At 33.8% G+C, this 24,208-nt stretch overlaps 2 protein-coding genes, 1 long non-coding RNA gene and 1 other non-coding gene across 10 annotated transcripts; 1 reads left to right on the top strand and 3 right to left on the bottom strand.

Moving 5' to 3' along the window:
• Positions 1 to 1,650: 1,650 nt before the first annotated feature.
• LOC128192016 (ATP-dependent RNA helicase me31b-like) lies at positions 1,651 to 12,853 on the bottom strand. Its single transcript, XM_052864408.1, has 11 exons — positions 12,715 to 12,853; positions 12,166 to 12,302; positions 11,925 to 11,988; positions 11,580 to 11,814; positions 10,893 to 11,036; positions 10,687 to 10,781; positions 10,210 to 10,332; positions 7,144 to 7,272; positions 6,589 to 6,769; positions 6,135 to 6,288; positions 1,651 to 5,969 (listed from the first exon to the last, which is right to left on the bottom strand). The coding sequence occupies exons 2-11, from the start codon at positions 12,228 to 12,230 to the stop codon at positions 5,816 to 5,818; spliced, it is 1,344 nt and encodes a 447-aa protein (XP_052720368.1). The 5' UTR covers positions 12,231 to 12,302; positions 12,715 to 12,853; the 3' UTR covers positions 1,651 to 5,815.
• Positions 9,138 to 9,208, bottom strand: LOC128157562 (small nucleolar RNA snR61/Z1/Z11). Its single transcript, XR_008239835.1, has one exon. It is a non-coding gene; the product is annotated as a small nucleolar RNA snR61/Z1/Z11 (small nucleolar RNA).
• Positions 12,854 to 12,906: 53 nt separating the features above from the next.
• LOC128192017 (golgin subfamily A member 2-like) lies at positions 12,907 to 23,852 on the top strand. Of its 6 annotated transcripts, none has more exons than XM_052864412.1 (8): positions 12,907 to 13,053; positions 14,074 to 14,166; positions 15,183 to 15,301; positions 15,411 to 15,648; positions 16,185 to 16,370; positions 21,110 to 21,198; positions 21,650 to 21,702; positions 23,241 to 23,852. In XM_052864412.1, the coding sequence occupies exons 2-7, from the start codon at positions 14,086 to 14,088 to the stop codon at positions 21,666 to 21,668; spliced, it is 732 nt and encodes a 243-aa protein (XP_052720372.1). In that variant the 5' UTR covers positions 12,907 to 13,053; positions 14,074 to 14,085; the 3' UTR covers positions 21,669 to 21,702; positions 23,241 to 23,852. The 6 variants fall into 6 exon arrangements, with proteins under 6 accessions (XP_052720372.1, XP_052720373.1, XP_052720371.1 ...); XM_052864413.1 differs by having other exon boundaries at positions 21,650 to 21,706; XM_052864411.1 differs by lacking the exon at positions 21,110 to 21,198.
• Positions 21,177 to 22,266, bottom strand: LOC128192019 (uncharacterized). 2 transcript variants are annotated; one of them, XR_008244497.1, is made up of 2 exons: positions 22,185 to 22,266; positions 21,177 to 21,313 (listed from the first exon to the last, which is right to left on the bottom strand). It is a non-coding gene; the product is annotated as an uncharacterized LOC128192019 (long non-coding RNA). The 2 variants fall into 2 exon arrangements; XR_008244496.1 differs by having other exon boundaries at positions 21,745 to 22,222.
• Positions 23,853 to 24,208: the final 356 nt, after the last annotated feature.

Genomic DNA, 24,208 nt, shown 5'->3' with positions numbered 1-24,208 from the left:
TTAACCAATCAGATTTCAGTATTTAACATGAAAGTATAACAATATGAAATATCTTGAGTGAACAGAAATTTAATGACGACGGGACGATGTAATATATGTCCTGGTCATTTGATACCTTTTTTGTTCAACGTCTTATATTTAATAGCTACAGTACATTCTGCAAGTACGGTTTTACTAAGTTTGCCCCGATACATACAGGTACAATGCATTCTTTACTTTGTCAGCACAAAAAAGCTGGACAGTAGGAATTATGATCGCGCGAAGTTGCTGTGGTTTCGTTCTACTGTATGTACCCACAGGGGCCAAGCCCGTTTTAACATCAATTTCAATGTAACCATCTTTATTTATGGTTACATTGAAACTAATGTTAAAACGGGCTTGGCCCCTGTGTATGTACCGCTTGCCCTAGGGAACTCTATACTGATCCGTTCAACGACCACCATCCTTCGTATAAGTCTACAAGAGGCGGTAAAGGACCGCTCACTCGTCTTCAACTTACCAGACGTTTCATCATAAACAATGGTTTCCTTGCTAACGAACGTATCTTATAATGATAAAATCCTACCAAGATGGACCTGTACATTTTGTTTTATTTATCTATCTCTCGATACTACTCGCCCTCAATTCTGAGTACTCTGAGTAGGGTGCGCTGCTTGTTAAAAGAATAATAGAAGTGAGTAAAGTAAGATTTCAACAGGATGAAAAGGGGATAGTAATATTATTACATTTTAGTGAAGATAAAAGATAAGATAAATAGTATCTACAATTAAAAGACATAAAAGCACTTTTGCAAAATTAAGGCCTGAGGTGGTTCAATTTGCCCACCTCCAGTTTGAAATGTTCAACATCTGGAAGTGCGACAACACTGTCCGGCAGTCTGTTCCATTGGACTATGGTAAGAGGGAAGAAAGAATATTTGTAAACATTTTTTGTTGTTTGAATCTGCCGAAAAGTAAAGGAGTGAGTTGAGCGAGTAATCCTACCAGGGGGGACAAGTTGAACCGAGGGGATGGCTACGAGGCCATGAATGATCTTGTACATAAGTTACTACGTGTTACGTCATTAAGGCCATTGTGCGTGACGTCGACATAATTATGGTGTATTCACCAACAGGCATCTATTCTGAACTTGGCAAGTACCGTACACAAGTGACCCATGTTATAGTAGTATCACAATTACACGACACAATTAATGGAGTCTTTACGTCCGTTTTCTATAGTGTACATTGTAAGTAGACAATTAACATGATTAATGTTCGAATGATTCCTTAAGCCTTATCATACCATAGGCTTCCTCAGTGATATGCCCCCACCCCCAATACTCGTTGCATTACACCATATCCCCAGCATCTTGCTTTACTGCAATACCCACAACGATTTAGCTGAAGATCTGTAGTTCTACTGAAAAATTCAAGTTAAAAGATCATTGCAAGATCACAGCCACGGGTCTGCAGTGAGCAAACGTCGTACTAAGACCAAGCTAGGCAAGCAGTCTTGTTTACGTACTGACGGATTCTGATACAAATTTGGACAATGTCCAAAACATTCTGCAATAACTTGAACACGGCAACAAACTTCAGAAGAAATTTCTTTGTGACCACTTAAATACCAGTTCCTTTTAGTATCCTTGTTAAGAAAAACAACACAAATGCAGATTTTAGATTTCATTTTTGAATATTTAGCAATTTCAAAATTTTCGAATGACAACGATTTCAGAATTTGTATTTGAAATGGGCCATGTCGAATCTTAACTTCTCGGGCCTTTCCGTTTAAACTTCATCGGTAGTATAAAGAGGGCATCAATGAAGAATGTTTCTTAAGGTAATCCATCCATAAATATTATATTCCATATAAAATAAATTACAAGCTTGGTCAACAAAACCTTAGTGCGATTTATAAGGGGTTTATTAAATAATAGATTCACCTTTGAAATTAAGGGGAAAAATGAATTTTAACAAATCTATCATATGTTTAAGTTAACATTGAGGTCTATGGGGAAAAATTCATTTTTAAATTAATTTTTAGTACAAGTAACTTTCTCACATTTCTCTTGTTAAAAAGATGCATGCAAAAGCTTTCCCTTTCTTCGAATATGCTAAAATAATTCATAATTTGCCATACATACTTTCAGAAATAAATTTTTCCCTAATGGGCACGCTACTCTTTATAAGTTCATTTAATTGAATATATACATACTCTCGAGTTTGGTTTATGTCAGCCTCATGACAATTTTAAAATACGTATTTGGTGTAGTATAGATCAATCAAAATTGCTAAATATGCCTTAGTTAAGGATGGACTACCTTAAGACGGGAAATGCTGTATCAGTCACGTGTAGATGCTGTTGTAATACATAAAGTAAACTACAGAGTAGACATTAAACTCTGCCTAACCAGTACTTCTTACTATTGAGAAGTGATTCAGTTGGGGTGACAATTTCTGAGCTTAGCTGGGAAGGCCTGAGAAGTTGAGATTAGAAGCATGTTGAAACATTACTACTCTGAATCTAGTCATGGCGAACATCAGTTTGTCAAAAAAGAAAAATAGCTGAACAATGGATAAAATTCAACAATTCACAGTTCTGCCCCATCATTATTTTGGAGAGCACATCTGAGCAAGGTGGGACCATTTAACACATTTCTTTCAATTGCAACTTACAAAGTTACTTCTAAAATTTACTCAATTACTTAGAAACAATTAAATCCAATTTAACATATCCCATCCCCATCCAAAATCCCAGACCCTAAAATTTTGTAACAAACTCCAAAATTTGCTCAGTTCCAAATTGTGCCCTCCTACATTTCACAGCAAGTCCCACTTTTTGAAGATTAAATGAACTGGTAAAAGTTCCTGAGACCTTGACTTGTCATTCCTACATCATTACAATTTATCTTAAGCTTCTTTCTTGCAAAAATCCCACGAGAAAAAAAAAATTCCCTTACCGCCAGTATTCTTGTTTGTCAACATTTCATCTGCATAAAAAATATCTGTCAAAACCATAATTAATAACAAGAACCCTGCGGACGCAAGCACTGTCTCTTGGATTGATAACGCGGTCTCTAGTCTTACAACTCAATCAAATATTTAAAATGGTCAGCAAACCTCTAAACACAAAAATATTGCAATGTTTTCCTCGACAACGGTGAAATAAGAAAGTTGGTCAGTAAAATTTTAGGAATGTAGCGTAGCTGCAACATTCTCATCTTAGTTCAATCTGCAGCAGGAACCATAAGGGTTCCACGTTGACACATTACTTTTCTTCCTGTTCTGAGAAAAAAAAAATAATCCAAAACATGTTTATCAAAATATACCCCAGTTAAAATTATTTTGAAAAAAAAAAATTGAATCAACTTTGCCCAATTTCTTCACATTTTTAGAATCTTTACCTAATAGGACTCCCCCTCCCAAACATTAGCACATCATCACAAACACTTTAACAAATACACAAAGGAAACAACTCAACATAGCACAATAAACGAAAAAAAGTTTTTTTGGCAAAAAAGACTTTGTCCATCTGAAAGGTGCTGCTATAAGCTGTGTTAGCCCTTCAGTGTTGAGAAACTTCTGTTGGGGGGAGACTGAAATCTCTGGCATTATATGAAAGCTGCCTGTATGGGACCAGTCACTATCTGGTGCTAGAGGTCACTAGAGGTCACAACGGAAGTTTGTCTCTGGAACACAATCTCACAAAGGTGTGGCTCTCCGTGGACGACACAAAATAACTCGGAAGTCTTTTTCTTCCTATTTTGTTGAAGCCTTTGTATTTTCCATTCTCTTCATTCGTGTAAAACACAGTTTAAGAATTGATAAACACCTTCAAATAAATTTGTTGCTAAATTCTCTGCACTTGTCATCTTCACTATGCATGTATGTATATTCACAGAAAAAGGAGCAGTCCTCTTACTGTAAAAAATCAGTGTGTACAAACGGGTCAAATTTTCTATCTGAGCACGCTTCTCTTTTCCTGGCTTGATCCAGCTCATGTCACAAGCCAAGTTTGACTGCAAGTGCTTTTTTCCTATCCTGCAGAGAAAGATTTAATTAAGGCACAAATGATCACACTTGCACGTTCACTCAGACACACACACACACACACACATATGCTCGTAGACAACTAACAGTTAACCCCTGAGATCATCTGACAGAGAAAAAAAATGGTACTTTCTGTGGTTCTTAACTAGCACTTCTTCCTCTTTCTGTACAAAAGACAAATCCAGTCAAAACAAGGTTCGGACATACAAGCCGTCTGACTGGCAGCCCAAAGGAAGGCTTCACATATGGTAACATGTACACACCACTATTTGGTTCAATGAAGTACGTCCATACAGCAAGCTGTCAGTGAGACTCAAAACCAGGCTCTTTTCATCAGTTTGCATAGTTCTTCTTCAGTCTTCACCTATCTATTCAATTGTCTTATTTCATTTTTTAAATTTAGAACTCCCATGCAGGAAAGTTCTCATTGACATCTTGCTGCAGGAACATACTCTCACAGTGAAAACAAAATTGCACATCCCTAACAAGATACATCATTTGAATATATAGTGGTGACAGTGGATTTCAGATACAAAATTTGACTAGCTCACACATACAACCTCGACCAGTCAAGTTACATTCGCATAAGCACTTTATCAACGGTGATCCAGTGTCGGACCCAGCTCACCAGGAACTGGGCTTAGTTTATGTACAAGAAGTCTGATTTTGCTGGAGAGAATAAGCCCCACAATGGAGGGGAGTTCTGTTCAGATGAAGAGGCTCAGGCTGCTTTTGATTTGGGGAGAGTTTCTCCTTGTATGGTCACTTTGTGACACCACAATAAAGACAGCTATGAATATAAATAATGTACAAATGTTTCGTAAGGAAGCATATATCTGTTACAGCTATTCTGAGGTATTGTCAAATTTGTTACAGAAAATCACATTTCGCAGTGTAAATCATGGTTTCCACCATATATTCTTCCATAATACTCTCACTTAGCACAGCATTTTTTTTCTGATATAAAGCAGTGTATTCCTAATTTTGCCTGTAACTTGACACTATACTGAATTTTTTCAAACAAATGTGAATTTCTGTATCAAATTTTTTCACTACAAAATTTATGGGTACCGAGACGCTGAGCTTAAACATATACATGCTTCCACTTTCTGTGAGATCAACACAATAAATATCTTATTCAGATGCAGATTCCATTGTTCCAGTTTTTATCTGCATTAAGAATATATATTACTTTTTGGAGAGTCTGCTGAATGAACTGAAGAGTTTAACTGATTCATCAAGTGAAGGGACTCATTTTCTACTCTGGTTTCCACACAAAGCATCCTTAAATAACATTGATGTAGTTTTCCCATTTAGTGCACCATTTTTTTGTGGTTTCAAACTTGATTTCATTTTCTTCTTTCTCATTTGTGCTTCACATAGCATAGACAGCTTGCTTAAATTGGGATTCTTCTATTCAGTATCAACAATTGTTCTCTCCCTTGCTATTTACACAATTGTTTTTTCCAAAATATGCAAATTAATGAATTTTATGTCACTAAACATTTCTTATTCTTGTTTCCAATGTCTACAAAATCTAGAGACATATTAACTACAGCACTAGTTACTTCCCCTTGGTACACTCCTGTCTCTTAATAATGCCATTTCATGATGAGATGAGATAACAATGAGAATACACGCTGATCTCCCTTGACAGCTGATTTGGTTGATATGTTGATCTTCAAGGCTTTCATTTGAAAGTTTTTCTTATTAGAATACAAGAGGTTTCAGCATGTTGTGACAAAAAATGATGAAACAATGAGCTGATGATGGGGGCGGGGCATTCTAGTGTCCACCCCCGCGCTGTGAGTGCGTGTCCCCTCCCTCTTCATGGTCATTCATCATGTGGAACTCAGCTACATACAGAGACTTGTCGATGTTCTTTGGAATAGGCTTTATTTCTGTTCCCAATTCACTTTCAATTTTGTGTAAGGCAAACCTGTCAAACAAATATCCAAGTTGAAAATTGAACAAAATAAACCCAATGTAGTATTAAGAATTTTATTTTCTTAAAAATTAGGCCCTTGATTCTTAATCAAAACATGAAACATCAGATAAGTTTTTCTTTTGTTTGACTACATGACTGAACGATCCTAATAAATACCTGTCATCGTAAGTAATGAGATTGATGGCTACTCCCAGGTGTCCAAATCTTCCTGATCGACCGATTCTGTGGAGATATGTCTCGGCATGCTTGGGGAAATCAAAGTTGATGACAACGTTTACGGCCTGGATATCAATTCCTCTGGTAAACAGATCTGAAGATTGGACAGGTGTAAAATAGTGAAACAGCTGTTAAACTACACAATGTGAGCAATAATCAAAACTACCATAGGAATGCCTCAGTGTCACTGTCCCTCCATTAAGAAAGACAACTCTAAGAATGTAATACAAGTATTACTTTCCATCCCTTTTGAAAGTGTCAAATTATGCATTTAGTTGCTCCATCTTGTTTTTATTGTTGGTAACACCCCACCAAGAAAAGTAGAATGTTTATAAAAGAGCACAGAGGGCCATTGCTGCTGTAAAGGATTTTAACACCTGAGCACCGTTCCTACCTGAACACACCAGATTCCTACAGAGACCCTGCCTGAAGTCATGGAAAACCCTGTTTCTGTGCTGCTGATTCATCTTGGCATGAATGTAGAAGCAGGAGTAGCCGAGCTCGGTTATCTTCTTGGCAAGCAGTTCCACTCTCTGGGTCGAGTTACAGAAGATGATCGACTGGTTGATTTGCAACTGGAAAATAAACATCACAACTCTAAAATATATGTAAGGAATGCTTCCATGAAAAATAATGTTTTAAAAAAGAGTTTCTCTTGAAAAAAATAACCCTGCAGGATTCTAAGCAGTAAATTTTGACATCTTCACAGGGTTGTCTCTAAGACCCGGAAGACAGGGAATTCCCCCACCTATAATGCCTTAATTACCTGGCTATTATTGCATACAATTTTAAACACAAGGGAGCTATAAGCAAGACCCCCTGACCCCCCTTCTCCTTTTTTATTTCTTTCTTCTGCTTCAATTGTTAGAGACAACCCTGTCTTTAGTAAGGTATGCAAACAAACACAAATCAAATGTGGTAGAACATAACCAGATTTTGTTGCACTAACCTTTGAAAATAGAGTATTGAGACAGTGGACCTTTTGTTTTTCCTGCACAAAGGCATAATACTGTGTGACCCCCTTCAGAGTCAATTCGTCCATCAAGTTGATCTCGTATGGGTTATTCAAGTGTTTTCTCTGCAAAAGAAATAAATACAATAATTAATGGAATAAATCAGACCAACCTGAATTTTCCAAAGTATTCTTCTATATATCAATCTTGTCAGAAATGATAAGGTGTCAGCATATCTCACTCAGCAGCAGAACTGACAAAGGTTTTCATCATTCCAAGATCTATTGGTTCATTCGCTGTGAAATAAAAAACAAACTCTTGTTTCTAAGGTATATATCTACATTAAAATATTTCTATCAAATCAATTACTGTGTCATCTAAAGAGGAAAGGGGAAGAGGCTCAATCTGTTTAATGTCAACCTTAACAACAGGACATTTAAAGGTTTTGAAAACCTTCTAGAAAACCTAAAACTTAACATTATCTTTGATTCCCTTAAAAATTATTTTTTTAAAATGTTAATTGGGATCTGGTCAGAAGTGGTAAGGTGTCAGCATTTCTCACTCAGCAGCAGAACTGACAAAGGTTTTCATCATTCCAAGATCTACTCACATACTTTTATTCGGGAAAAATTAACATCATCAATCATTTAATTATTGTGGAATCGTTAGATAGTGTGGAGCCACATTTTGTTAATTTTCAATTCCCCAAACCCCAATTATGGACAAAATTTCTTGGATATACATTTTACTTGTAGGCCACAAGACGACACTTCTTAATAATTTCATTTCTGCGTTAATAAAAGGGTGCACAAGTTTTAAGAAAATTGTAAAAAAAGAAAAGAAAAAAAATGAAATTCATCCAACTCATCTAAACTAAAGGACTATGTGCGGTTTTATGCATTTTTTGCCCCCAAAATCTACTTTTTCGAAAGACATTAACAATTAGGTGATAGTTAAAATCATATTGGAAATAAAGGTGTAAAAGGTTATTACCACAGTGACGTCATAATGTAGAAATGACGTCATGAAGATTACATTATTTTGATAAATGGATGTTTTGTAGCAAAATATGGTCGTTTTCCGATGGTTTTTTGACTGGGAAACATCGAGCGCAGGCTTGCTCAAGAACCATTTTTTAGTATAATGTGTATAACTATCTGAAGAAAAACATATGTTAAAATTGCACTTGAGCAGACCTGCGCTCTATCCTTCCGAATGCAAAATATTGTGCAAAAATGAGAATATTTTCATTTGTTTGTAAATTTGCAAGAATTAGGCCATTTAGGTGACTTTATAGATAAACAGCGAATGAGCAATGATGACTAAAATCAAGATTAAAGTTATAGGCATCCTCTATACAATGATTTGTGAAGATTTGATTTTTATATGATACTACATGTGTATTTAAAAATTGGTTGAAATCAGGGGCAGATATTTGACCATACCGCACATAGTCCTTTCACAAATATCTTAATTGTATGAAGGTTGCTACAATCAGAGTTGATTGGGATCTGGTCAGAAGTGGTAAGGTATCAGCATAGCTCACTCAGCAGCAGAACTGACAAAGGTTTTCATCATTCCAAGATCATTTACTCAAAACATGATGAGAGAGAGAGAGAGAGAGAGGGAGAGGGGGAGAGAGAGCATAATCATGCATTTTGTAATTGACAACTTTGGGTAAAACTGTGAACCTTTAAGTGGCATCTATGATTAATTAATGCAAGAAAACTATTAAGTAAAAGGGTAGCTTGTCATCTCTTGAATCAGTATTTTTCCAAGTCATGCAACAGATACACTTACAACAAAATACCCCCACCCCCTCCAAGAAAACCCCAACCTTTTTACTCAGATTAAAATCATTTTGATTGGTTATTTTTTTTTTTTTTGGTCAATCAGCCAGAAAAGGGCAACAATCAATTTCTCAAAGGTAGCCTGATCTAAAAGACAGAATTTTTAAGTTGCCACATCCTTTTACAGTTCAAACAAAGCCTGGTCAGAAGTGGTAATGTGTCAGCATGTTCACTCAGAAGCAGAACTGACAAAAGGTTTTCATCATACCAAGACTATGATGAAACAATGATCCATTGTCGGTGAAAAATACATTCTAATAATTTTATTGCTAAAATGCAAAGTATGCGCTTTTAAGAGAAAAAAATCCAATCAATAATTAAGTGGATGAAATAATGAAAAATACAAAGGAAAACAATGACCCATATACCTAAAGAGTTGAACGTTTGCCCTCTCAGACTGACCAACTAGAAAGTATTTCACTCAAGATTCAAAACATATTATTGATTTGAAATTGGTTTGTGCTTAGATTAATTTTCAACTTAATCATTATCATGCAACTTGGGAAAAAAATGTCCCCATCTACAAAGCCTCAACAGTTTTATTTCTTTTCTGGTAATTTTAGTTTCATGGAATCGTGAAGAACCCCCCCCCCCCCCCCCCCCCCCAAAAAAAAAACAACAACAAACAAACAAACAAAAAAAACACCACAAAAAAAACAAATTGTAACTAAATTCTCAAATATCCTTTAACTAAGAGCAGGTCCGTTCAGTGTTGGTTTGGATCTTGTCAGAAACTGTAAGTGTCAGCACATCTCACTCAGCAGCAGAACTGACAAAGGTTTTCATCATTCCAAGATCATTTACTCATAATGAGAGAGACAGGGAGAGAGAGAAAGAAACACTATTCAACTTGCACAAAAGATTACACAAACCAAGAAAATCAATACCTATTTCAATCATAAATAAAGCCAGTGCAACCATAAACCATAGAAATGAAAATCTCTAGTTTCAAAACTAGTTTCTAAGTTTATTCCAAGTAAACCTGCATAAAGAATTAGTGTGTCATTACTTCATTTATTAACCCAAACTACAGACAGGACCAAAGTAAGAGATAAATTTCAATTAATTTTCATTGTAAGGCATGCCCCTCTGATACATGTACATGTATATAAACCAGATTGCATGTTATGTACGGTACTATTATTCTCAGAGAGTGGCAGAGAAACAACGCAGCTAATATAACTGGGACATAGACTTGACATGTTTACCCACCATGAATTGTTCAACAGTCAGGGGGAAGGTTGCGGAATACAGGAGGATTTGGCGGTCCGGGGGGAGGTGGGCAATGATGTGATCCAGCATCCCCTTGAAGTCTTGAGACAGCAGTTTATCAGCCTGTAATCAAAGCAGTACCAACCGTTAAGCATAATTCATCATATTTTGGCACAAAACTTTCCTTTTGAAATTGAATGACGTTACAATCTTGCAACCAATTGCTCTTTAACTTGTACTTTTTGCATGTGGTATAATATGTGAAATCAAGTTGACTGTAGTGATAAGTAGGTATTTTTAAAAAATCTTTCAAGGAAATATTTTAATTCACTTTGTCTTTCCTTGTGAACTATGACACATCTACTTTAATAAAACCTGAATAGAAATCTATTGGGTATCATTTCTAAGTTTACAAATATGATTTTGTCAAATCTGATTAACAAAGAGGAACAGAATGGCAAGACAATTTAAACTTACCTCATCCAGAACTAGCATTCCACATTTACCAATTTTGACTAGATTCTTGTTCATCAGGTCCAATATTCTACCGGGAGTTGCAATAATCACATGCACTGAAAGAAAGAGAGACTCTTCTCAGTCAAATACAAGGCACCACACCCAATTTCTGTCCCCTTCCCGGGGCTCCCCCCCCCCTATGGTCCATATGTTAATGTTAAGGTCACCTGGTTCATAGAGTCGCATTATATCGTCCTTTAGATTTGTTCCTCCTGTTGTGACCATCACTTTGAGCCCCAAATGTTTACTGATCTCAATGCAGATCTGGCTGGTCTGGAGAGCCAGCTCTCGGGTGGGCACGATGACCAGAGCTGTAACAAATAACACAGAACAATGCAACAGAAAGGATACTTAAAGGCAATGGAGATCTTGTCAGATCTTGGTGGTGAGTGACTGCATATTTCATCTCAGAATCTCAAAATTCATCATTCCAAGAATCTCCATCACACTATACATTGAATACAGAGAGGTTGAAGTATAAAACAAGTAAAAAAACAGGGCCGTCATTCTATTTGGATCCAGTAAATGGGACCATTCTTAATTGGAATACCAACAAAAACATTCAATATCTACTGGACTTCTTGTTAATCTCCTGACTATGTACATGGAGTAAGAGAGATGACAGGTGGATTTGAATTAAAACAACTGAGTTAAGTCTGAAAGATTGCTCATTGGGTGCTATAAAATGTTAAGTAAAACCCTAATTAATTAACAATGTTGATTTTGTCAAATTATCTTTTAAAAGCTGAAAACTATTATTTCCTCAAACTAAAGGGACTTGGATACTGCAATTAAAGGTTCAATCGCTATCCTGAAAAGGCAGAAAGATATTGTTTAACCATAAAAATACTCACACTGAACTTCATCTCTACTTGGGTCTGCCTTCTCCAAAATTGGAATAGTGTAGGCTCCTGTTTTTCCTGTGCCATTTTTCGCCCGAGCCAATACATCCCTTCCTGTTAGAGCAATAGGTATGCTAGCCTCTTGAATAGGAGACGGTTTTTCCCATCCCTTCTCAAAAATCCCCATTAGAAGTTCTCGCTTCAAACAGAAGTCCTCAAACTCATTTCCTTTGGTGTTTGTTACATCCTAAAACGGGGTGAATTTCAATTATGCATGCATGAACAATTTACATTTTTACACAGGATAAAAAACACATCATTCTTCAACATGATGAAACAAAAGTAATGTCAACTTACACTGGTTCTGACTCGCAAGTCTTTTGGTGGGAGATTCAGCTTAGATTTCCATCCAGTAGAATCTCTGAGGGGACAGAACAAAAAAGATTGTCAAGTCTAAAAATCACGCTTTTGGTCAACTGAGATAATGAAATTTTAAGAACAGGTTTGAACTGTTTCAAGCATATTTAATGACATATTCCCTGTTAAAACAATTAAAATCTTTTCAAAAAGATTGCTTCACGGTTAAACTTGGACATACCCTGTTTTTGCATCTGAAGAATTGGTATGGTTACCAGAGTTTTGCTCAATAGTAGCCGAAGCCATGGTTACATCCACAATTCAATATGCTGGTGTGGTTGGGTAAAAAATACTTATGCAGTTTTCGAAAACATGAAACTGAAAACAAATCGACAGATAATGAGCATATCATTGCTATTTGCTTTGAAATTATTTTCAAATATATTTGCTGAGATAATTCGGATTACAGTCTGGATATCTTTAGTCCAATTCAAAAATTGCAATTTATTTTGCACAGTAATTCATGTTAGTGTGTGACATATATCGTAAATGATGCAGTATACATAAATATTGATGAATTTTACAAAAATTGCCAAGAAAGACATCTGAAACTGAGTTTGGTTAACTTTAAAATATCCAACATTCATTGTCCATTCTTCAGTCTAATTATCAATATTCAAAGTTAATTGGTTTTAAAATAAGGGTAAAAATCTATTATGTTTTGAATATTTTTCTGACTTTATGAAATGTACAACACAACAAACAAGATGGTCAAAGATTTAAACAGTACCCTTCCTCTTAGAAAAAATCTTCTTTAGGCCGGAGTCGGTAGGATATGCGCAAGACAGGAAGTCATATTGTTTATGTCAGATCCAAAACAATCCATTATAAAAATTAAAACAAAAATATTTTTGCTCATTTCTTTTACCTTCTTCTTAGATTTAGTGGACTGTAATCATAAGAGCCCTTTTTATTAGAATTTTGACGTGACCCATAGGTTAAAGGTCAAACAAGTTTACATCAACAACGAAACCTGCATGTTCAAACTTCAAACAGGGAAAGTCACTTCTACTCTAGTTTTGGGATCCATTACAAGAGGTTAACCGATCTGAATCCTTTACGTGTAGGCGTAAGTGAAGTTCAGAACTTTTTGCAATATTCAACAAGCGTTCACCATATTAACTTTTACCAGGGACGTATATACTATAGTATATAGTATATTTAGTATATACGTCCCTGCTTTTACGTAACTAAACTTGACATTAAGTAAAATTTCATAACTTGATTCCGTGGCATTTTATGACTTTCCCCAATTAAATACAAAAAAAACTTGTGTAATGAATATATTTAATTAAATAATGTAAAAATTTGTCATTTTTGTTGTTGTGGTAATAATTAAATATATTTTATAAAAGTCCAAACAGAAATACATATATCCAGCTAAACTTTTAAAAATAATTTTTGATTAAAAAATTAATTTATTCATATATTATGATTGCAAATATTTAAATTAGGCATGTAGAATAATAATATCAACCTTTTGTGCATGAAGTTTCAAACATCTTATATATATATAGTTACTAGCTGCTAACTGACAGTCTATTATAATTTAACCTAATTAATGTATATAGCCTATAGTCTGTCCCAAGATATTTATGCTGCACATTTGGACGATTTTTAATAGAAAATACACATACCTGTGAAAGAAGTACAATTGAAATTGATGAAAGGGAAAATTTCCAAGATAACTTCATTCACACAATATCATTTTTCCCTCGTTAAAATTCACAGGAACGAAAACAGATATCCTACGGAGAATTATAATGTTTACATCTTTTCTCCATTCGGAAGTAACTCGGAATACCTTGCACAATTTTTCAGCGTTATCATCCGGGCTTAATAATGGCTGATGCAATGCAAAATCCCCGTCGACTTTCTATTTTTAGCCTTGTATTGAAACCTGACAAGCTAGAGGGGGCGTTTTTAAAGGGAAATCTTAGGATTTTTTTTTTATACTTTTGAATGAACATCCCTGAATCAAGAAGTATTTATAACTATCGAATAATTTAAGAATTATTTAAGCTTACTGATTGTCATTTTGGAATTTAAAACTATTTGACAGAAGGTAATACTGTTAGATTGCATTTAGGTGTGAAATCAGATGATGGCGTCATCAAAGAAACTTGTTCTGACAAATGACAGCAAACGGAATGAAGTTCTCCTCAAAGACAGAGTCAAGGAGGTGGGTAAATCAAGTATCAGCTGCAGTCACCTATATTGTACATAGTCAAGGAGGTGGGTAAATCAAGTATAAGCCTCAGTCACCTATATTGTAGATAGTCAAGGAGGTGGGTAAATCAAGTATCAGCCGCAGTCACCTATATTGTAAATTTTACCGCTTGAGGACCAATTCTCATAAAACTGTATTTGTCCATTGCTGCAATGCAATGTCACATTGTACCATGCAAATTATGTAGTGGTGATAATAGGTATTGGCAAAAATTGGTCTTAGGCTAGTTTACATATGAAAAAAAAATTATTATAATTTCTTGATTATATAATGCAAAACACTTGAAATAATTTATATTTTTAAAGATATTATAAAGATATAAAACAGATATCTCCAACACTGTGTGAATGCATTAGTTAAATAATTTTGTTTAGATATATTGCTATACTATGTTCCAAGATATTTATTCAGCACATTCTCATAAATATTTGATATTCCTAAAAACGATATATTATTCAGTATTAAAAGACCCTCTTACGTCAGGTTTCAATGCAAATTTCAAGCGTCACATAAAAGTTCAATGTGTGAGCCTAGATGATTAAATTAAATTATTGATCTAAGTTGCCAGGGTTAAAACAAAACTCATTGTTATACTGGTCCTTGTATGTTTGTGTTTACAACGAAAACATGCTGTCATTAAGTTTTCATATCAAGTCAATGTGAAGAAATGATATTTTTTTAAAAACATTAAAAAATGATAAGATTTGCCCATTTTTGAGAGAGAGAGAGAGAGAGAGAGAGAGTTTGAATACCTTTTACTAAGTTTTCTAATTCAAGTTCCATCACAAAGAATTGCACCAAATCTTAATACATAAAAGTTTTTTTACTGAGGCCAAACTTAATAAAATGTGTTTTTATTATGTTCTCTGTAACCATGTGATTAATTGTAGCAATTTTAAGCTATCTATTATCTGGCCGAACCGTGTTTTTGTCAACAATTTATTCATGCATGTGTATTCATCTTATAGCTTGAGGAAGAAATAGTTAGTCTAAAGAAGAGACTGGATGAGCTACGAAAAGCCAAAAATACGACAGTGTTAAAACGCGAGAGGGAAATTTTGGAAGTGGGAACACCATTTGGAAGACGGTAGATCTGTTCAATGACACAATTACAGATATCTAAATGCGTTATTAATCCCCTTACGAGAAAGCTGTAGAGACTATGATTTTACTTCTTTTAAACATTTCACATACAGGGACAGTAAGCAGACCGTGCCTCCCCCACCCCCACCGGCCGCTCCACCGGGAGACTTCCAGAAGAAGCTGGATGATCTAAAGACTCAGCTCGCGTCGGCTGAGAAAAACCATGCCAGTCAGATGAAGGACGCAGAAAGCAAGCTGTCCAACCTCCAGGGAAACAGCTCCAAGGAGATGGAGACACTCCGGCTACAGTTTGCCAAAGACATGGAGGCACTCAGGAAGGCCATGGAAGAGGTACAAGTAGTACTTTAACAAGAAAGCACATATATTCTCTGATTATAAACAGCAGACAGGCATATGTGATACTGTAGATTCCTACATCATTGCGAGGAATTAATATCCTCATGAAATGGCCAGAAGCACATCTCAGGGATTTTAAAATCTTGCTTTTATTTTTCTGACCGATATGAACTAAATGAAAATATGATATTTATATGACATCCACAATTTAATATTTTCTTGATTTGATGCAAAACAGTTGAATCACAGAATTACGTACTCATGGAGAATTAGGAATCTCTAGTACTTTTTCCCTGAATACACAGTAAGCACACTGTGCACATACATGCCTTGCAGTACAAATCCTATACCTTACTCAGTTGTAATCACTGTCTATTTACAAAATTTTACATTGATTTGGTTTCTCATATATATCAAATTTTTTTAAAATTTAGAATTGTCACCAGTCAATCACTAATAATCTAACAATGCTTTTTACTGGACAGGATGTAGAGTGTTTTCAATATTTTTTTTTTCTTTTCATTGGACAGGATTTGGAGTGTGGACACCAACCATTCATTGAGGCCTTACAACAACAGTTGTTGGAGCTACAGGCAGACAACACAGCTCTACTGATGGAAAACAGTGATCTCAAAGATAGGGTTAACTCCCTTGTCACAGAACTCAGCATAAAGGAGGCAACATGGTGCGAGAATGAGGAAAAACTGAAAATAGAGGTGAGTTCTGATCATATAAGTAATTTCTTTCATATCAGTTCATTCATAAAAAACAGATAAACTATGAAATTTAGGTGTTCTCATGAGATCCTCTACAATTTGAAAAATGCCAACTGAGCCACTGTGTCTTTAAAATTAATCAAATTTTGATGTCTGTATTTTAAAAAAGTATAAAAAAAAATTTACATGGCAAAAAGGTTAGTCAAAAGAAAAGACATTGTGCATTTTTATTAATTTCCATCCTGGTCTGTGGGCAAATTGTAAGTGGTTGTTTCAGATTACTATTCTCCAAATATATGTTCAAGTAAATGTATGTCTGTACACTGCTCTTTAAATATGTTTATGCTTTGTTCTAACACTCAATAATCTTAATTATTCATAAAATCAATTTCTTGTTGAAGTTTGTTGACTAGGATAGCTGATAAGAAATTAGCGTCCACCCCATTTTCTCAAGAAATATGTCTCGAGAAAGATTTGTGCTACTTCTATCCTTTTAATCAATTGGATTATCTTTATGCAAGTAATTAAGGTCAATTAACCTCTGTAACGTTATTGCTTGAGCCATTGTTGTGAATGACTAGTAGAGAACTGATATAAAAGGGATAATTTCTGCAAGTAATAAGTAAATCAATTTATATAATTCATACAGAAATTTCTTAAATTTCTCATAAGTTTTAAATTTATCTTGATAATGCCATTTGAGAGACACCTTCATTGTAAATTTGATTTACTACTTTGGTGCAGTTAGTATTGCTTTGTGAAAAAATAAAAATTATAAAATACTATAGATACCAGCTAGTAGGAATGAGGAAAAAACATCTAAATAATTCTATTGATATATGATCCTTAGTTTTAATTTTCAATCAAATTTCTTTCATCGAAAAAATTGCTTGCTGAGAATAATAAGAAATATTCTTTAACATAAATGACAATTTTTCATTTACTTATCTTGATTATCCCCATTCTGCATAGTTAATACTTTGTTTTCTAAAAAGCTATCTTCCATTATCAAATATGAAACCTAATAATTTACGAGATAAGTTATAAAATACACAGATTTATTATTGCTTGAAAACGAAAACAGTTTATCAGACACTATTTGTTTATGCATAATGATTTTATAAATGCTGTGTAAATTTTATTCCATATTGAATGTTCTCTTCTTTAAATGCTATCAATTAAATACACCACAGTATGTGTTATCATTGGAGTGCATTTGCCATAGAACATTTGCAAGAAATCAGAAAAGTCAATTCAGAATGAAAGCATGAGATATATGTATATAATAATCTGAAATTTAAATGTTAAAGATATATGATTTCATTGTGCATGTTGGTAAGGGCTTTAGGTGAAGAATTGAAGAGAGAGCGGCCCCTCTCATGTCTGTGATGTCTACTGCACTTCATTTTAATCCAAGAACTTAGAATTTACATGAATCACCTTCCAGCTTAAGCTTGGGGATGGGGATGGGGGCCAACAGTATCATTCAATATTTACATTCTTCAGTGTCTTTGTCTGTGATTATACATGTACTGTGAATCAATTTTGAAATGTAGAGTCCAATAAATTCAAATAACGTATTTTTGATGCATGAGCAAGGTTTGCATAATTAAAAGAAATGAATGAAAATCACACAAATAATTTTCTAATATTTAATCATATAATTGCTGATATTTATATATATATATATATATATATATAAATAATAAAGAATCATTTTTTGAATATTATGAGGTGATTATTTCAGTCGGGATGTGAGCAAATCTATCATAAAGCCCTTCAGGTTTTATTGGGTTTGACCATGCCCCAACCAAAATTATCACCTCAATAAGCAAAGAATGATTCCTTATCAAGATTATGAGAATATCAGGTGCACTTCTTGTTATTATATTATCATATCCACTAAAATATAATGCTGGGAACTATAAATAAACACATACATGAACAAACACATCCACCCACTTCCCCTCCCACACCCCCCACACTCTTTGTGTGATAAGTTATCTTGTAAATTATTAAGTTTTTATTTTCATATCGGAAAGCTATTTTTAAGGCATTAATTTTTATTATATTATTGTAAAAAGGGGGATAATCATAAATAGTAAATCAAACATTATCCCTAGTTTGAAAATCTTATGAGGAAGGGAAATGAATTGATATAAACTGATAGGGAAAGACAATCAATACTGTTTTCGTTAATTTGTGAATGGGAAAAATGATACTGTGTCACACAGCAGTTGTACACCACGTGACATTTCCCAATTTTGGACTTGGATTTTGCATGCGGTAGATCGATTACTTGCTAAAATATTTACCTGTCTCTATCATTGATATCGTTCTATATCAAGTTCTAAAAAACACCCCTCATTATGCATTTATAAGATACAACTAGTGTTCATGATATTAAATGTTGAATTTTATTAATTTTTTGTTGTTGCAAACTTAATGTTGACTGCGATTTTCAAGCTTTCTACAGCTTGGAAATGTTAGAGCATGCAAACTATCAAAAACTCTGTAAAGCACACAGGCATTTTTTTCTGCGATAATGTATACCCCTCAGTATAAATCTCACTTATTGATCTTTGAATTAAGTGGAGTACACCCTTCTGTAAGTTGTACTCATTTTCACTTTAAGTGTTTAAAATCATTCTCTTTTATGATGTGTAAATTACCGACAATGCTTGCCTTTATTTTCTCCTATTTGCGTAACAGTGTACAAACATCGCTTGGCAACTGAAAAACTCATTAACAACACTACACCCTATGTACAAGTATGGATGTAGAAATTAAAATCAAACTGTTGAAAATATTTATTCTTAGTAAAACAGTACTAGAAATAATCGTGGTGACCATCAACCAAAATTTCAGAAAAAATTTTGTTTGATTTGAACATATTTTTAAAAATAACAACTGGAATTGGGCACAAGTTCAAAAACTTAGACCGCCCTCTCACAGTATATAAAGGATATAACGCAGTACAAATAATGTTAACACAACATGTTAGGTCAACAGATCATATGACAGTTACATATAAATTTTCAATGGTGTACAAACATCAACTAAGTCTTAGAAAAAATAACAGATAAAAGCTTTGTTTCACATACCTTACCCTGCAATATTTTAGATACGTTATCAAATGTATATACACAAACATATATACAAGAGTTATATATATTTAAAAAAAACCCCATTTGAATTGTTATGCTAAACATTGAAGAAGAGTACAATGTTAATCTAAATGATAAACATTGAAGAAGAGTACAATGTTAATCTAAATGAAAATAAACACCACATATTCTAAGATAAGAATAAACTTTTCGTTTTATAAGCATAGTCATCTGTTTTCTGCAAAGAAATATTTAATATTATTACCATGTATGGAACATTGATATCACAGTGTTCAGGGAAGATATGAAAAAAGATGATGTAAAGTGTGATGTAAACCTAATATAAAAATTCAACAGTGATATGAAGCAAATAGCACATGTGCAATAACTTATTAATGTCTTTACCAGATTTGATTACACTGCATGGCATTATGTTCATGTTAATGCATACTAGTATCTTACGAAAACATAACATTCAGTTAAAATTTCAGTAGCTTAACATACAATAGAGAGAGAAACTATTAACTTTTTTTGCTAAAAAAAAAATCAATGAAGTTTAAAATCCATACACAGTTAGTTTTCTTGACATCTGACTACAATGATATAATGATAGTAAAAAAAATACTCTCTTGGGTTTCATCTTAAAAATATGAAGTGCGGGTGACGCCATAGGCATGAGTTGGGTGGTTGCCCATGTGTTCATTGAATTAGTTTACGAAGTTTGTGAGTTTGCGTTTAGAGTTCATAAGGTTCATTCTTTGAATTAGGGTTGCACTTGTGCTCAAGGGGGTTCTATGGCAACAGCACTCCACTTATGAGGTGTAGTTTGGTTTTATTTATAGTTGGCATCGAACGAGGAAGAGGCATGATGCGTGACATAATTAACATACTATGGATACATTATGTCACATAAATTAAGAAAATATCTGACAATTTTTTTTATTTACTTTGAATAATTAATCATTTGCAAACGTTAATTTATATTGTAAATAAATAAGTACTTATTTTAAGACAAGGAATCAGTTTTTAAAGATTAATTTGGAAATGGAACTATTAAGAAGGGAGAGAATAATTGATTTCCGCTTTAAGAGAACGTAAAGTGAAAGAAGGCAAACATTCAGAGTTAATAACACCAGTTTAAGAGGAATTGGCTCGATATTAAACACATTTGATCATTTCTTTGAATATGCTTATTACATTTTTAGGGATAATGATAATTCTTTAGAATTTCTTATTTCTATCAGTAAAGTGCAGCCAATCCTTTTGCTGATGCGTATTCTTTTAAGATGACTATTTCATAAAGATATGCATTTTTATTCATTCATGATTTACAACTAAGGATTCATTTATTACCACTTTATGCAAACTTTTTGTACTGCTTTGGAAAAAATGTACAAACTAAACATCAGAATACTGCAGTCTTTCTTCTAAAAGAATTGTAAAAAGAGGTTTTAGCAATAAATATAACATATTTCATTTTCAAATAGAAGAGGTGGGGTTTGACAGCAATGAATATTATTTCCTTGTCAAATAAAAAGGCTTCAGCAATAAATATTATTTCCTTGTCGAATAAGTTTATGTAGTATTACTGTAAAGTATGGAATTACATGCATGTTATGAAAACTTTGACAGCTGAACAAGCAATGGGGAGAGAAGTACAAAGAGTGGATGGAGAAGACAGAGAATAAAATTCACGAACTTCAGGAGGCCAACACCATGCTGTGAGTGTCTGTACACTTAGAGGGGCAGACAACTCCCCTGCCACGGGCAGTTGTCACGGCTTTGTAGACTCTTCTGTGTAGAGGGGACAACAACTCCCTTATACTGTAGACTCTTCTGTACAGAGAACACATATTATTTATATATGTTTCTACACGGTTGAGATAGCCTGGGAACTGGTAGACACATAATGGTTGAATTGTTTCAATCGTTCGATGTAGAAAAAATAAATCAAAATTGAACTTCGGCGTAAAATTTGAATTATTAGATATTATGCTTAAAATTGCTGCAACAATATTGTTGACGCGGTAAAATATGATATCAATATTAACCCAGTTTCATGAAAGATAAGAAAACATCGGACTTTTGAAATAATTCAACCTACTCGGAATACCATCAATGTCTTTTTTTTCTGATCATATTATTCATTCCTTTTATTGATAAAATTTTCAGCTTTCACAAGCACAGTTAAAGGTGCAAGAATTGTCTGACGGAAACATTGTCTTGTAAGTAAGGAGAGTGATAACGATAACTGTCCACCCACTTACCCTTGTGTCATGACAACAAGCACCTGTTCCTTCTGTGTCCAAAACATTGCTACCATTAATTGCAGCAAAATCCTACTTAAAGTACCTTTATCGAGATAATGGATATATGTAGTACAAAATCAGAAAGTGAGACACATGTTATACCTTTTATTAACCCACTGATAAGAAGAGAAAAAATCATAAGAACTTAACCAGGCAGAACAATATTATGAAATTCTAATTGTAAAAAGATGTTGATGGTATTCTGAGACTGTAGACAGCATTGTTTTTATAATAAGCATCTGATTTGGTAAAGGTAGCAATATTTGAATTTTTATAAGAAAAATTGTTTAGCATAATGATAAATCAATTTAAATGGAAAGGAAATAATATTTGTATTGTTTGAGAGAGTGTCCTTTTTATATTAGAAGTAAAGAATGCTTCCAATCACGTGTGTTTACCTGTATGTTTCATCACCTGTGTGCAATCCTTGCATTTATTTCAGGAGGGGGTACTTCAACAGTCAGAGGCCCAAAGGTCCCGACTCCACGGGACAGGATAAGAAGTAGTGAGACAATCAGGTGGTGGCGGCAATGTCAGGGTGACCCCCAGCGCCAAATGACCGTGACTTAGTTACCGGCGATATTATCTTAGTGACATGGTGCTAGATTGCTTTCATCATAAAGATGATCATCAACTGTGATATCCTTGCATATTAATGTAAAGTCATTGATTTGAGAAAAACTGAATATTTTACGATTTAAAAGCAAAAAAAAACCACCGATAGCAGAAAATGATGAGTCTCCTTCGTAAAATTTCTCTGAAAAGAGTCACAATAAAGCTATAGGTACATGTACATAAAAATACATGGCAAGATTTGGAAAAAAAATGGTTTTGTTGTTTATATTTTGTATCCAAAAGCATGTTGATACAAAAATAATATAATTTTACATATTCTTTATATACATAATAGTATCAATTCTCGATGTCTTTGCATTTTATTCTTGAATTGAAATGTCCCAAATTCGTTTTGTTATTTCAAGGTGTATGGATTATGAACTTATTTATAGATCATGTCTCTCGTTAATTCTGTGATACTATTTTTAGGAAAATCATGTAGGCCTACATATAATTGTAATTCATATCAATTTACTTGACATTTTATTTGGTTGTGTGAATTGAATTTTACCACGTTTGTTCAAAAAGGTTTGTCTGTTGCACACCGTTTTAACTGCCTATAACAATGGACCACGTAACATTCCATGTTATTTTTCATTATCAATAATCAACATCAGTGTTATTTTTATTTTGTTATTGATATTTGTTGATTTTATTTAAATTTACACCACTAAACGTAATACATTTATGTAAAGTTTATACATTTCAAGAAAGCTCCATAAACTTAAACATGGATTTGTTTGAGTGTCTTGAGTGTCACCATGCTCTTTATTTTACTTTTATACTTGTTATTCACCGATATGGAATGTAATGTCTTTGATGTCCGGACTCCATTGTAGACGAGGATATCTAGAGGCGTCTAGACAAATGGCGGAGGAAGTCGAGGACTCCACGTAGTCTGTGTACCCGTCTCTTTAGAAGTAGGCCAGCTGATTCAGTTACAGTGACGCGGAAGCTGTGGTACATATCCGGTAGTAGATAACTTTACCCCATCACCATCGCTTTAATATAGTGACATATATTTAGGATTTTTCAGGAATTTTTTCAATTATTTACACTACTCATTGACTATTGGTTGTGTGTTTGTTTGTTTTGTTTTTTGTTTTTGTCAACACTTTTATACAATATATTACCTGTGATAATATTGTTAGTGATAATACATTATGTAAATAATGTGTACATGTTCATGTTTGTGTTTTTTTTTAAATCATGGTGATTTTATAGAAATTTTTATAATTGCACAATTGATAATTCCATGCAGTACTATCGTAGATTTGTCAATACAAAGGAATTAGCTGATTTTGTGTGGGTTTTTTTTCACTCCGTCCAGATTACATAGTAAGCAATTTAAGAACATTATTTATCTTTAATTTGAGTTCCAGGGTATAGGATTTACTTTGGAAAAAACTATGTATATTTTAGCAGAATAAATGGAGTTAAATCCAAATATGCATGTTGTTGACTTATCATTGAACACAATTTATAGTTATGTAAAAATTGAATGCCATACATAAGCGTGGCCTCTAAATCATATAATATTGTGCCTTTTTAAAAAATGAATGAAGTTACGTTTCCTGTTACGTTTGTATTTTTTTTAATACAAAACATAAGCATAACGAAATTTCTTAGATTAACAGCATTCATTTAATGGGATCCGGACCAGGACCAGGACTTATAACACTGCATATAGTAAGCACATTGCAAGTGATACGCTCGAGGACAATGTATGAAATATTTTTTAATGTGCAAAAATTTCAAAAAAAATAGATGCTACTGAAAAGTCTTTAATTGCGTTCGCACTTTATAA

The sequence above is a fragment of the Crassostrea angulata genome, chromosome 7 (assembly GCF_025612915.1).
Source record: "Crassostrea angulata isolate pt1a10 chromosome 7, ASM2561291v2, whole genome shotgun sequence".
In the NCBI taxonomy this organism is placed as follows: domain Eukaryota; kingdom Metazoa; phylum Mollusca; class Bivalvia; order Ostreida; family Ostreidae; genus Magallana; species Magallana angulata.
Note: the sequence above shows the minus strand (reverse complement) of the source record. Positions and strands in the feature narration are given on the sequence as shown.